Source organism: Cryptomeria japonica, chromosome 11 (assembly GCF_030272615.1).
Source record: "Cryptomeria japonica chromosome 11, Sugi_1.0, whole genome shotgun sequence".
NCBI lineage: Eukaryota > Viridiplantae > Streptophyta > Pinopsida > Cupressales > Cupressaceae > Cryptomeria > Cryptomeria japonica.
The window spans coordinates 23443032-23458972 of NC_081415.1; the positions used below are offsets into that span (position 1 = coordinate 23443032).

The 15941-nt window shown below is 37.0% G+C and overlaps 1 protein-coding gene across 2 annotated transcripts in view; it reads left to right on the plus strand.

The window, feature by feature from the left end:
• The window catches only part of LOC131070817 (cullin-4), a 79516-nt gene that overhangs the window by 38581 nt on the left and 24994 nt on the right, over window positions 1–15941 (plus strand). For both annotated transcript variants that reach the window (XM_058006475.2, XM_058006476.2), the window contains exons 2-6: window positions 11486–11601; window positions 11706–12052; window positions 13750–13930; window positions 14016–14138; window positions 14260–14547. In XM_058006475.2, the coding sequence (XP_057862458.1) occupies window positions 11486–11601; window positions 11706–12052; window positions 13750–13930; window positions 14016–14138; window positions 14260–14547 (1055 nt within the window). The remainder of the gene's footprint in view (window positions 1–11485; window positions 11602–11705; window positions 12053–13749; window positions 13931–14015; window positions 14139–14259; window positions 14548–15941) is intronic.

Below are 15941 nucleotides of genomic sequence, written 5' to 3' on the forward strand. Positions count from 1 at the left end.
TTTTAGCCTAATTTAAGTGTAACCAGATCTGAAACTCCATAATTGCACCTCAGATTTTAATGCTAACACCTTATTTAGAATCTAAAAACCTGCAAGAGCTATGAAAAGATGAACAAATTCGTTCTGCAATGAATACTCTCGCTGATGAATTTGCCTTGATGGAGACGTTGCTACTGATAAATTCTCTTTGTTGCTGATGAATTTGCTAATCTATCTATGAAATTTATTGACTGCTGATGGAATTCACTACCTGCTGGTGAAATTCGCTCAAGAAAGAAGAGACAATTTATTTGATTTGATGTTGAAATGATTGTTTCAGTCTTTCCTTTATAGGCGATTTAAATGAATAGATACGTCTCCTACCCTAAGGCCGACTTTGTTATGCAATAAAATTTAAATAATAACTTACCCTCAGCCGACTTATCTCTAAATTAAATTCGAATTTGCCTTGGGTGCTTAAATCGTGCCTTAATTGATTTTGGAAACATGAACTTCACTCTATAATTCTTGAAGTTGTCTTGTAGTTTCATATTCATGAAATTTTCCTTGCATACACTTTATTTACCTTGCTTGACTCATGATCTTCGCTTCATTCTTTCAACTCCCGAAGTTGTCTTGTTCGCTCTAATCACTCAACTCATGAAGTTAGAAAACTTCGCTCCAAATCATTAACTCATGAAGTAACAACTTCGCTCCAAATCATTACTCATGAAGTAGCAACTTCGCTCCAAATAATTAACTCATGAAGTAGCAACTTCGCTCTAAATTATTGAAACATGAAGTTGATTTGATATTCTCTCCTCCAACATGAAGTTAAAACTTCGCTCACTCCTCTTTCAATTCATGAATTTTACACTTCGTTCTTCTTCCTTAATGCACGAAGTTGATATCTTTTGTCTAAAGATCGTTCGCTTTGCTAGGTTATGAGCTTCACTCCAAAGTGCTTGAACATGAAGTTGTGAATTTTGCTTCAAAATGTAAACTTGTGAAGGCAACTTCGCTCCAAAGTGGTGACACATGAAGTTCGCTCCTAGAGGCTCAAAGGTGAAGTTCGCTCCAAGGTGGTGAAACATGAAGTTCGCTCCTAAAGGCTTAAAGGTGAAGTTCGCTCCAAGGTGGTGAAACATGAAGTTCACTCCTAAAGGCTCAAAGGTGAAGTTCGCTCTATTGCTTCAACTACCGAAGCTATCAACTTCGCTTATAACCATCAACTCTCGAAGTAAGAAATTTGCTCCTCTCACTTAACTCATGAAGTAAAAACTTCGCTCCTCTCACTCAACTCATGAAGTAAAAACTTCGCTCCTCTCACTCAACTCATGAAGTAAAAAAAACTTCGCTCCAAATCTCTTAAACACGAAGTTACAAACTTTGCTCCAAGGTAGCAATTCATGAAGTAAAAACTTTGCTCCAAAATGACGATTCACGAAGTTGGAAGTCCGCTCCAAAATGCTCAAACATGAAGTTGTTTTATATGTGAATTTCGCTCCTCCTTAGTGATTTATGAAGTTCGCTTGAGATCCTTAACTCATGAAGTGTGTTTTTTCGCTCCAATGGCTTAATACATGAAGTGAAGAATTTCGCTTCAATTTGTCAACTCACGAAGTGCATTTGGAATTGAATCTATTCAAGGTGATTGCTATCAAACATCCTTCATTTCTCCTTCAACTTCGCTCATGTGAACTCGTTTATGTATGCTCATTAACGAAATTGGCTCCAAAAGGTGAGGTCGTGAAGTTAGGAGATTTGAAATCTAAGACAGACTTGGGGGTGAGGCGAATTATAAAGGAACTAATGATCACTTCATTGCACATTCAAATGCTCAAATTCATACTTTCACCAATTCTCAAACAAAAGACTGAAAGAAAATTCACTCAACCTAACAGGAGCAACTTTGAGGAACTTCTAAGCTGGACTCTTGATCATTTGACCTGAAATGCAAACCCTATAAACTCACTCAATTCATCTCGAAAGCAGAGAGAGAGGCTAGACCAGATGAAAGGAACCAAAAAAAAGGTAGGTCCCCATTTAAGCTTGTACAATTTACTCCCTCTCTTAATATAATTAACATGATTATCTATAAGCACCCTAGCAGAGATTGGGGAGTGATCAGTCATCGAAGCAGGGGAAACCACAACCGGATTGCAGCCTTCTGCATATTCAAAGTTGAAAAAGGACCCATCAACATAAATTCTATCAAGCCTACAATAGACTCTTTGAGACAAAGATTGGTTATTACACCACGAAAACCATATGCCTTTTGAGGACTCTTTTCCCCTCTCCAAAGGATCAAACAAGTTCAAGCACCTCTTGCATTTGGACCAGGAAAACTACTCATTCCCTTTCCATTCCGGTCTTAAGCCTCCTAACTTAGCTTCCCTGTGTTCCACCATGTTAAAGTCTCCCACCAGAATCTAGTGAGCTTTCGGGAGAGAGGAAGCCAACCATCCCCACAACTTCGCTCTCTCTTTTTCAGTTTATTGCACCAATCCCTAACTATTAGAATATTTAATTATATTTTAGTCTCCTATATTTAGTTCCTTGTTTAATGGTCATTTAGCTTTTTAGTTAATTAGCTTTTAAGCTTTATTTAGCATTTAGCTTTTTCTTTTTAGTTAATTAGCTTTTAAGCTTTATTTAGCATTTAACTTTTTCTTTTTAGTTAATTAGCTTTTAAGCTTTATTTAGCGTTTAGCTTTTTGGTAGTTCACTTTAAATGACTTGTTCTTAATTTAGAACGTCGTCTTGTAATCTCTATATATACGCTTGTATATTGTTGAATAGATTATCCAATTATTGAATCATTCATTCAATTTATTTTTCATGGTATCAAAGCGTGTCGATGGGATTCTTTAAAATCTGGCGAATTTTTTAATAAAAATTCATGGCCTTCTTTCTGGAATATTTTCCAAATTTTTTTTTATTGTTTTTTTTATAAAAAAAACGATTTTGCTTTTTTGAAGACTTTTTGAGGGTTTCTGGTTTGTGGGCGAATTTCTTTGTGTTGGGCAGCAGTTCATGTGTTTTTTAGGGTTCTGGAGATTTTCGGGCCTACAACCTGGAGGTTTTTTTTTTGCAGATTGAAAACTTTCCTAGGGTTTCTGCAAGTTTTGATTAGGGTTTTGACCCTTTAGTTCAAGTCGAAATTTTTTTCTAGTTGCAGATTCTTGGTGGGTTTTTCGAGACCTCAACTGGGTCATCGTTGGACTTTTTCTGAGTGCATCGTTTTTTGTGCTTCTATTTTTGAGCCGTTGGATCTGCATTTTGATTTCAGATTCTTGGTGGTGTTGATGTGTTTTTTGTACACGACCAAACACAGAATAAATTACCTAAAGGTACCTTATCCTCTCTTGAATAAAGTCTCCGAATGCTGAAGATGTCGCGAAAAGGATCAATTGGAATGACTTCAAGGTTCTTTGTTGTAGGATCTCTACGTGTGGATAAGCTCTTTGTGGTATGATGTGATTTTGCTGGAATCACAAGGGGACTTACACTTGACAACCTAAACGTCTGTTTTGCTGGAATCACAGGATTTCACTGGCTAGATTTTGAAAAAAGAAAAAAAAAGGATGAGGGCGAGGAAAGTATCTAGTTCTGATAGTAAGGAATGTAGGAGCAATGATTGATCTTTGATGAAATTCTAACTAAGTCTTGTTTTGACATCCCAGGACCATCTCCACAAGGTTAGTGCGATCTTCGGAGGAAAGCTTTATGATGTTCAAATCATCACTACAGGCATAGACACCATCAGGCTGATGCATGTCAATGAAGAAGCGACAATTGAAGTTAAGCTCGAGTTGAATGATTCCAGTTGACTACACAAGGCAAGTCTGCAATCAACAAACTGCTAGTAGTATGGATATACGAATTTCACCATCAATCAAACACATTTCTTCCACTCATCGAATAACATAAAATCAAATATGAGAAGTATAGAGACCATGCAAATTGTTGAATCGACCCATAAATTTCACCATTTCTTCAATGAAGTTCTACAAGTCTTTTACAACAATGTCTTGGCAACAATCTTTGCCTTTTCTTTCTATTCTACTCTAATTGCTATTCTATCAACTGACTATCCACTATTAGCTAACTATTCACCTTCTAACTACTCTTTATTAGCCTTTACAAAATGAAGAGTCGGGGCTTATATAGTGCCCTTAATACAATTCAATGGCTAAGATCAATTTGAGATCAATGGCCAAGATTCTATAATGAAAACCCTAGTTAGGGTTTGTTACAACAAACTCAATTCTGACCAATGAAATAATTGTGTTAATTGGACACATGTCTTCTCTGGAATATTCGACCAATGGATAGTCGGGGTAGGTACATCGAAGTTTGTGCCACCTCCCATGAGCTAGGTACATTGAATCTGGACACGCTGAGGTGGACCAAACCGACTGGAGAAGTGATGACTGGGATGCCACCTCGTCTGACACTTGTAACTTGGTAGATATTCAACTTGATGTTGCCGAGAAGCTAGCTTTAATTAACTCTTCTGAAATTGTCTGCTTCTTCAACGAACCCTTGCTCTGACCTTATTTTGTCTTTGATGTGCAGGATGATGATGTACCTCGCCTTGGAATGCTGGATTGGAAGAGGTTATTCCTGATGATGTTTGACCGAAGAAGGCCGTCCTTGTTGATGCTAGACTGGAGGAGGTCGCCCTTATCCTTGCTTGATCTTCTTGGAGGAGACCGTCCTTGATCTGGCTTGATTTTCTTTGATGAGAGTCTACCAAGTAATAGATCTTCTGACTCCGGGGCCGCCATTTGATGCCTACACAAAAGATTAAAGTTAGTCTTTGAGCATCAAACCTTAAAGCATAGAAATTTAAGACCTTTCAAGGGTATAACTTAAGATATTAATTTGAAAAAGACATGATAAATCAAGAATTACACATTTTCAAATTAATTATGTATGGAAATTGGATTTTCAAGACTTAGACTTTACAAAATTGCTACGAAATCACAATAAGTCTTGAATAAGAACTTCAAAAAAATGATTCTTCATACCTCCTCCTTGAATGCTTAACTATAAAACCTTGGAAAATGATGAAAGAAGATCGGATTTTGATAGGCAAGGCTTAGATTGTGGTCTTCCTTTGGATGAATTATGCCTCCATTAGCTTCCAAAAGGCCTCACCTTCCACTAGCTTCTCCAAAATCTGGAAATTCGCCTTCAAATACCTTAATACCTTCCAAAATCTGGAAATTATCCTCCAACTTGCTCAATTTCGCACCTCCAAATATGCTCTTCAAGTTCGCATTTAGAACAATGAATGAATGATTTGCAACTTGAGGCAATACTCCCTCATTATATAGAGCGCTCACCCTAATTCTTGTTGAGGCCGACTTGACAAAAAGGAAATAAAATGAAATAAAACCCCCTTTTGAAGGATGGCCGACTTGGCAAATAAATGCAAATAACAAATATTGAGCGCTCAACTTAATTTTTTATTTTTCAAAATTAATTTTAACGCCTCCAAGGTGGATTTTTTAATTATTTCAAGGCCTAAAAATTAATTTATTAAATTGCCAATGCCTTAATAAATGCGAATTTAATTCAACCTCCCAAATGTTTTGAATTTGGCAAATTTGGCGAAATTTGGGAATATCAAGGTTTGATTGAGGCTTAGTGAAGCTTCCTAATGATTTCGCCCTGGACCCTCTGGAAGGGCCAGGAGCGATTTTCTCATTCTAGGCCAAAATTCACCTTAGCTTAATCATTAAACTTCTTCAAGGCGATCTCCAGGGTTCATTTACCTCCATCACTGAGCTGACTCATCAAAATTTTGAAGGAAATAGTGCATTTAGGGGGATTTCGCTCTGGACCCTCTGGAAGGGTCAGGAGCGAAATTCATAATTGGGTTCAAAATTTTCATTTTCTAAAGTTCACAACCCCTTCAAGGCATCCCAAATAGGCCTTTTCTTTGCGTTCCAGACTTAGTTTCATTCAACTTAGGAGGAAAAAGGTGGATTTAGGTTTTTTTCGCCTTGGACCCTCTAGAAGGGTTAGGAGCGAATTTTCCTCTTGGCATCAAAACTTGCATCCTCAGCAATCCAACCCAACTTCAAGGCAATTCAAATGTCATTTTACACCCATGTCTAAGCTTGGCCTTGCTCAAACTTTGGAAGAAAAGATAGGATTTAGGATTTTCGCCCTGGACCCTCTGGAAGGGTTAGGAGTGAATTTCCTTTTCTAGGCTTGGTTTTTCCTTTTTCAAACTCAAAATCACCTCAATTTGACCAAACAAGGCAAGAAATGTCTTCCACTAAGATTTTCGCTCTGGACCCTCAGCAAGGTTCAGGAGCGAAATTTTGGTTTTAGGCAAAATCCTTTATTCTTTTAAGTTAAAACTTCTCCGAAGGGTAAAGGGAGTTGTCCTTGCTTCATTCATGCCCAAGACTTGACTTTTTTCACTACAAAATAAGGGAAATTCAAAATTTCGCCTTGGGCCTTCAGCAAGGGTTAGGAGCGAATTTACCTTAGTTGCCCAAAATTCACCATTTTTCATGCTTTCAAACCCTCAATTGCATCAAGTGACGTCCAACCTTCCTTCTGGGAGACCCTGCACAAAACAAGTTAGCCAAAATTAGTGAAAAATAGGCTCATACAAAATTTTCGCCCTGGACCCTCAGCAAGGGTCAGCGAAATCTTCATTCCAGGCTAAACTATTCAATTTCTTAGTTTCAAACCACTTCACAGGGCGAGGTAAGATCATTTTCAAGGCCAGGAACAAGGTTTCAAGCTCAAACAAGGTGGCAAATGAAGTTTATAATGAATTTTGCTCTGGACCCTCAGCAAGGGTCAGGAGCGAAATTCCTAATCTTGGCCAAAATCCATCATTTTTTTAAGGTTTTCAAACATTTCCAGCTTTCCCTTCAAAATGCCTTGCTAGTCAAAATTTGGTGAAATAAGGCAAGAAATGAGTCCTAGATTGATTTTCGCCCTGGACCCTCTGGAAGGGTCAGGGGCGAGATTCACTTTGGACCCTCTGGAAGGGTCAAGAGCGAAATTCGCTTTGGACCCTCAGGAAGGGTCAGGAGCGAAATTTGACTTTTTGAACTCTCCGTCAGGATAATTTTATGGAATATAACATTTAAGTATCTTTCTTATACTTTAAGTTATATTCCATATATACTTTCAGGATGTTTGAGAGTGGTTTCAGACCTCCAGGAGTTATATTGCAAAATCTAGTTTTTGGAGGATTTTCAGTTTTTCAGACTTAGTCAAATTTCAGGATCAGGACATTCTAGACTTAGCCAAATTTCAGGATCAGGACTTTCCTCAAGGAGGACCTGCTATCCAGGTGATCCCCTTGGCGACACTCAAAATGCAAAGGCTAACAGACAAAACCCTAAAAGACCTAGAAAACAAACCCTAAAAAGCAAAAAGCAGGGGTCCCCATTTGCAATGGGGCGATGTGTGAAATGGTCACAATAGGTGGGTTTCTCGAGAGATTTTTTGGATTGGTCTCAGATTTTTTAGGGTGCCTCGTTTTTTGTGCCTCGAATTTTTTGCCAGCAAATATGCTGCAATTTCTGCTAATTCTGTGGACGTCGGGAATTTTGGTGTTTTTTGGGGATCGTTTATGCTGTTTTAAGTTTGCAGAATTTTTTTTAATTTATGGGTTTCTTCCAAACTACGAAATTTGTGCCTTGGAATTCATGCCAGAATTCTTCTCCAAAGTTTCAGTTTTTTCAGCAGCTGCTTCTATTTTGATTTATTTTTAAAACCAGATTCTTTTGTCTCTTGCTTTCACTTGATTGACCTCATTCAACCTCGATTTCCGCGATGGCATCTTTGACCAACATCATGTTGGAACACAGTCAGAAATTCAATAGCTGCAACAACACTTGGAAACAGTGCATATTCACGATATCTCTATATCGTTGCCTTGATCAGATTGATTTAGGCCAGACCCGTCCTACAAGTCTCAAGGTTTTCACATTTTTTTTCCTCAAAAATTGTGCTCATGGTTTAGAATTTTTTCCTTAAAAATTATTATGTGTCATCTGCAAAGCTTGCGTGGGTTTTCTGATTTTTCTCCACATAAAAAATCATGGGAGGGTTTTGCTTGAGTTTTCCTCAAAAATCAGGGAGTGTTGTTTTACCATGTGATGTCTGCTATTTTGCTGCGTGAGGTTTGCTGTTTTACCACGTGATGTCTGGGATTTTACCACGTGATGTTGTCTGGTGTTTTCTTGCATGATGTCTGATGTTTTAGCGCGTGATGTTTGGTGTCTTACCATGTGGTGTTTTGGATCTTGCCATGCAAAGTTTCAGGATTTTGTTCGATTTTTTCCACAAAAATCGTTTCAAGGGTTTTTACCATCTTACAGGTCCCAGGGTTTTCACGATTTTTTTCTGAAAAATTGTTTGTTGGTTTTTTGATTTTTTCCGCAAAAAATCATGGGAGGGTTTTCATGATTTTTTCCTCAAAAATTGTTCGCTGGGTTTATAATTTTCCCTTAAAAATTATCTCATCTGTAATCTGTGATATTCGTGTAAGATGTTAATTATCTGGGTTTTACTATTTTTTTCCACAAAAACGATGATTTGTAACCTCAGATTTCTTGGTTTTTCGATTTTCTCCTCAAAATCATAAATTCTCTTTTCAAGGGTTCCTATTTTAGGGTTTGACGGTTTTTTCCTCAAAATCGTGCTTTGTTGCAGTTAGTTTGGGTCGCACCTGCTAGGGCTAACATCTGCAACCGTGGTACCTTGTAGTCAGTTTTGGAGTTGGTACTCTTTTGCAAAAGGGTTTGCCGATTTTTCCTCAAAATCATGGTTTCAGGTTTCAGTTTGGTTAGCCAACGTCAAGTTGGATGGATTTTGGTATTCTTGATCATTAACACTTTTCAGATCCAGGGAGGGTCTCCACCACAACAGAGTGTTCTTTTCATTTGTGCTCAAAAGATTTGCAGTGTCTTCTGTAGGGTAGTTAGTAGATAGAATGACCATTAAGGGAGGGTATTAGAATATTTAATTATATTTTAGTCACCTATATTAGTTCCTTGTTTAATGGTCATTTAGCTTTTTAGTTAATTAGCTTTTAAGCTTTATTTAGCATTTAGCTTTTTCTTTTTAGTTAATTAGCTTTTAAGCTTTATTTAGCATTTAACTTTTTCTTTTTAGTTAATTAGCTTTTAAGCTTTATTTAGCGTTTAGCTTTTTGGTAGCTCACTTTAAACGATTTGTTCTTAATTTAGAATGTCGTCTTGTAATCTCTATATATACGCTTGTATATTGTTGAATAGATTATCCAATTATTGAATCATTCATTCGATTTATTTTTCACTAACCACCATCTTTCTATCTCTCATTTCTAGCCCCCTAATATTCCAACTAGCAAGGTTTAAAGTCCTGGATTTTTGTTGGAGGAATTCTTGTGGTTGCTGTATAATCTGTTAAAACATACAGGGATAAGGCTATCCTTCTTGGTGGCAGATTTACCTCCCCCCGAAATAGAGGTTCTGTCTGAAGTTTTTCTCTTCTTCTTAACCTCAGTGAATGGAGGGGAATCCTCCTTCAAAGAGGCATCCACCATGTCGATTTCAGAATTTACAATAGCGAGTTCATTGCCACATATTTCAAAATTGTCACATTCTTTGTCAGCCTCCTGACTTTCCCTATATACTTCTGCCCTAGCATTGACAGTCGTAAGAGCTAGTTGCTGGGCATTAGGTCTCAAGGGGGCATTAACCCCATTAGTGGTAGCCTGGTGCTCTATTTGTGGTTCCACATTCTTAGAGGAGTTAGCAGGAATAACCTCTAGGTTGTCCTCAAATAAGGGGTTACTTAGAGAAATTGTAAAATTATTATCTTTTTCCAATGTCTCTCCAGTGCCTCTTTCTTTCTCATCAGCAAGGAAGCTCCCACTCTTCTTGGCCCTATTAGAATCAGAATTAATAACTGGGTGTCCAGATTCCGTGTTACCAGAGCTTGGCTTATGACCATTCGTAATTTTGATGGATTCATTACGGGGTTTTATGAGCATAGGGCAATCTTTCCGATTATGCCCATTATGCTTGCAATGAAAGCAAGCATTAAGATTCCCTAGGAGTTCAATATCCCAACATAGTCTCATCTTCTAATTGCACAGAAATTTTGTCAGGAATGTCAATCTCAGGCTGGAGGGCTATTAGCACCCGAGCATTAAGATGTGGAAGGGTGACCCTCGAATCATCAACTTGCTAAACATTGCCCAGCGGCTTCAAAATCTGAGGGGAGGAATGGCCATAACTCCGTGGGAAGGTTTTTAACTTTTAACCAGTTCGGCGAGGACCCGGCAATAACTTGGTGGATGTCTCCCTTGGGAGACCAGGTGAATGCACGGAATAGGGATTGTCCCACATTACAAAAGCTTTTCTTTAGAACCCTCTCCTGCACAGCATGGCTTTTGATTACAATAACAAAAACTTTATACATCATTGTACAGAAACTGACATAGATTCCTAATTTTTTAGCCCAAACACTGTCTCTCCATTCATCAAAATTTTTTCTCACTGGCAAAGCGGAGGAATCCATGCAAGAAAAGAAAATTGCCACATTTTTCAACCTATTCTGTTCACCTCTAATGGCTTTGATCATGTCCAAATTAGGAGATAAAGACAAGACTTTCAGAGTAGAAGGCAGAGGCTTACCATTTTTACCATTTTCTCCCCTTTTGGGGTCTCCATCACCAACGAGGCCTCCATCTCCACGTCCATTTCCGTTGGCCCCCCCAGTAAGCACTCTGATCCCATTCTACTGACGGCCAGGATACCCCCATCAAATTCTGCTGAGGGGGACAAACAAAGGCGTAATCTTCTGCAGACACCACTGATTTATAAGATGTCTTTGACGGCTTTTCAACTTCTATATTACCTGCATTATCTCCATCTTTATTATTAATAGCACTGCCATCATCCTTTCCCCCAACATTCTCATCCTCTGTGCCCATTAATGAGGGCACGTACGAATTAAGCCTCCCAGGATGCCACGGCCGAGCCGAAGGTACAAGGGTGAGGGCAAATAACGAACACACCAGGGGAAGAAAGAAAAACAAACAATCAGCGCAACCACAAAATAAACACACTAGGACACAAAAGGTAAGTAAGGGAACCCAAGCAAACAGACACAGGACCTGATGAAATCTCAGGAGTAAGTATATTTTAAAATACAGGAGTAAATAGAATAGTCAAACAAATGCAGAAAGTGAAACATAAACAAAAAAAGAATAAACCTATCAAAAGTTCTAAGGAGAAGGGGAAACAGAGCAAACACACGAAAATGATTTAAAATCTGCATTATCGTAGGCAGTTTCAGTGCATATCAATTAGAACTGTAACCATTATCAATCTGTGATATACATATTCCTTTGTAGGTTTGTTTGAATGCATGTTTCTGTTGAGTCTTATTTTGGCATATGGCTCTTTAATAATATGTTTCTCTTATGAGATACTAATAGAGATGTTACCATTTTGTTTTGCATCTGCAGAGAAACCAAAGATACCGACTAATTTTGAAGAGATTACCTGGGCAAAACTTAAAGAAGCTGTTACTGCCATTCATTTGAAGCAACCAGTGTCTTGCAGCCTTGAGGAACTTTATCAGGTTTTGGAATAATGTGCATTATTTTTCTTTTATTGCTTTGAGTGACAACTTTTTGTGCAAAGTGGTTGACTTTGACATAAAATGCATTTCTGTCATTGTCATAGGCTGTAGAGGACCTTTGTCTACACAAAATGGCAGGGAATCTTTACAGTCGGCTTCAACAGGAATGTGAGGCAAACATCTCTGCAACATTACAGTCTTTGGTTGGGCAGAGTCCTGATCCTGTAGTGTTTCTGTCACTTGTAGAAAAATGTTGGCAGGATCTTTGTGATCAGATGCTGATGATTCGTAGCATTGCTCTATACCTTGATCGCACATATGTTATACAAACATCAAATATTCGTTCACTTTGGGACATGGGATTGCAACTATTCCGGAAGCACCTATCCTTATGCACGGAGGTTGAACATAAGACAGTAACTGGCCTTTTGAGATTAATAGAGAAAGAGAGGTAATGTGCAGTTCAAAGCTTGTTGGATGATCATTGTAGAGCATTTATTGATGTACTGTTTCTTGTGGAACTTGAGTAAACCCTATTCTGCAGATGCATAGTTTGTGATGCATATGATCTTGTAATGACTAACAGCTCTGTATTGATACGCTTTTCTGTGATTCAATGTTATAGCATTTAGTATTGCTATACTGTTCTTTTAAAAGTGATATAGAATGAAAGAAATGACAAAGTAAGCTTTGGCTTCCATGATTGTATATTTCACATTGAAAATAATATATTATGATTGTTGATGTGAGCTGGATTAAAACAATTCAGTCTATCCTGGTTTGCCAGGAATGTAGCATTGCCCCGTTCTTTCTAATGAAATATGTCCATATCAGAAAGAAGAGAAATGGCTGAATGGTTGTCACACCCTTATGAAAGTGGTTGTTGTTTTCCAGCATCATTTTGGGTTGTTTCAGGGACCAATATTGAGAATCTGTGTGAGGCTTTTCCAATTTTGATAAAAGTGTTTTATGAAAATCCTCGTTTTCCATTGAAATGCTGTGAACTCGCATAAAAACTTGTGTTGCTGTTCCTATACTTGTGCTGGTTGTTTATTTGCTTGTGGGATGTTGTCTGCACTTATTTGGAGGAAATTAGATGACTCTGACTCAGCTAACTTTTTGGTGAAGCTAAAGAGTAAGAGTACTAGTTTTTAATTGGCAGTTTCTTGGGTAAGATTTGAGAAAAAACTTGTCCAATAAAAAATTGAGTTCTAATTTTTTTTTGTCAAAAATGATGTCTATTTCAAATGAGAATTAATGTAATAAACATCTCTGATTTAAAAGTAAAACATTCATAAAATAGGTTAACATTGTTGTTATAGAATTCTACTATGCACATCCTAGGTATTTGCGTATCTAATGATTGTTTTTCTGTTCAGTTTGATTTATTTAATACATAAATCATTCTCAGAAGTAAATTGACAAGCTGAGAAGACCAAAGGATTTACTACGTGGTAAGATACCTTGCATTAAACAGGAAATGAGTCATCCCTACCAGTTTTCAAAGAGTAGCAAAGTCAAACTTGGGAGCACTTAGCTGTGACTGAAGAGCCAGTTTTAAAAGAGTACCAAACTCAAACTTGGGAGCAATTACCCATTAGTGAAGAATAATGCATTTTTATTTCTAGTATAAAACACACAACAGAGATATGAAGAATGAGCTAATGTTTATGTAGAAGAAAATACCAATTTGGTTTAAAGGAGGTTAGAAGCCATCAATATCGGTTAAAATGTTTTTTTTCATAACTCCTTTCTTCTATTTGATATCATAGCACTAATAACACTTCTTGTTACCGCCTTTTTAATCTTTTAATTCTATCTATAATACCAAGGCTTTCATGTTTTGCTAATTAAGGGGACAAGGAAACTTTGCTTCCTATAATAATCATTTTTAAATCTTTACCACTGCATGAAAAGGGTAAGATTTGTCTTCATTCTGGAAACTTGTACAATTGTATGCCAACTAATGAGATCTCTTTCAATAACCATTTTTATGCACTACTATCAAAATAAAAAAATTTAACATACTGGAGTTCCTTTTGGAGTTGGTACTCTTAAAACTACGTCTGGGGTTTGAATATCTCTCATTAATTTGCAAAAAGGCTACTATGAATAGCTTGAATTTTGACATCAATCCCTGTTCATTAGGATGGGTGAAGCAGTTGATAGGACTCTTCTGAATCATCTTTTGAGGATGTTCACTGCCCTAGGTATTTATGCGGATAGTTTTGAAAAACCATTCCTTGAGGGCACTGCAGAGTTTTATGCATCTGAGGGTGTGAGATATATGCAGCAATCTGATGTTCCTGATTACTTGAAGCATGTTGAGGTGGGTTGTTATCACATATGTAAGATGTAATTAATTACATTTATGTTGAATATTTCTAATAATAATATTATGTGGAAATTCACAGGCTAGATTGCATGAAGAGCATGAACGCTGCTTGCTTTACTTGGATGCAATAACTAGAAAACCTTTAGTAGCCACTGCAGAAAAGCAACTCTTGGAGCGTCACATCTCTGCAATTCTGGATAAGGTTATACAGTTTTATTTGAATGAATTTTGGTTATAGATTGAATGGTTGTTTGAAACCTTAATGGTATGTTTAGATTCTTATGATTGATTGTATTCTATGTATTTGTCATATTTTCTACTAGGGATTCAATTTGCTAATGGATGCAAATCGCATTTCCGACCTTCAACGAATGTACTCCCTGTTTTCAAGGGTGAATGCTCTTGAGTCACTGCGGCAGGCTCTCAGTGCATATGTTAAAGCTACTGGACATGGAATTGTAATGGATGAAATGAAAGATAAAGATATGGTGTCTTCACTCCTAGACTTGAAGGCTCGCCTTGATACAATATGGGAAGATAGCTTTTTCAAAAATGAAGCATTTTCTAATACCATCAAGGATGCCTTTGAACACCTCATTAACCTTCGTCAGGTTAGTTACAGTCTATGCACAGCCATCTTCCTTGATTGCTCACGACCCCAGGGAAATGTTCTGGCAAAAAAGACTTATCTTTATTTTGTAGCTTTGAAGGCAATGCTTTATGTGAAGTACTGGTCTGAAGTATTATTTAATATAAGTTTCACTGTTTGTCAATTTGAGATATAGTTATATTTTGCCTTATCAAATCCCTGATTGTAGACTCCCAATAGTGTTTTTAATTTTTTGATTTTTAAGTTATTTCTTTGGATACTCTAATGAATTCCTTTTTTGTTTTGTTTTGCAATTTATAATATATATGGCATCTAACATAGTGCAAACGGATCCTCTTTGAATGTTTTCTATGGGTTACTTATTATTAATTGTTCCTGAGAGAACAATAATGTAGCTTTGAATAATGCAACCAGTACCATCTAGTGGCGTTTCCCATCCATTATTCTAATGGTGGTTCATTCTGTTGCCTAAAGAGATTTTTTGGCTAGTTTGCAGAATTTACATCTTTAAATATTCTTCAAATTCCTCTGCTAAATTTTAGGTTTGATGGGCATCAGGTTGGGCTCTTATATCCATATATTCAGTAGGTAATGTCTTATCTTGTTTGATCTGGGATGTCTCTTTACTTTTTCTGTTTGTAGCGATTAGTTAGTTAATGTTATCATCCAACATGATAATGTGTATTGCATTTGCTTAGAAAATCCATTGTAATTGTGCGAACAGTAAAAGCTATTATTTAGTTGAAACTTAAAATCATCGTGTGCTTTTTAAAGTAATATTGCTTTTTAAAGTTGGAAGCAGAACTATAGGTCTTGTTTATAATATGGTTGACATGTTACTGGTGACATGTTTATTGAGATTAGAGGTTTTAGTACCAATTTATACAAAAATTTCATATTATAGTTATGATGTGTGGTTGAGTGCTCTTGTGCTTGGACTGGCTCTGCAACAAAGTGGTGGACTTGACTCTCTACTGTGTCATTGCATAGTCTCATTCTATTAATGCAATTTACAGTAAAGCTAATTATGAAGTTTGATAATGAAATTTACAGTACAACTAATTATAAAGTTTGATAATAAGTCTTAAGTAGTTATTTTGAGTAAGTATTCAGTAGCCATCTTTTTGAAAGTTTGTGGAGATGATAAGCTCTTACCCATTTTGTTGTTTAGTCATTCCAGAGTCCCAGTCATCTTGACTGTGGTTAGTACATTTTTTAGTGCCACTTAGATTTGTATTTGTATTAGTGCAAAAGCCTTCCTTGATGTTGGACACTACAATTAAGGAGATATCATACAAGAACTGGGTTGACATAGTACTCATTTAAACACAATGTCATTGTTTTGGAGTATTACCAAAATGTATGCTTGTTTGCCTTCCTTGTCACTTTTCAAAG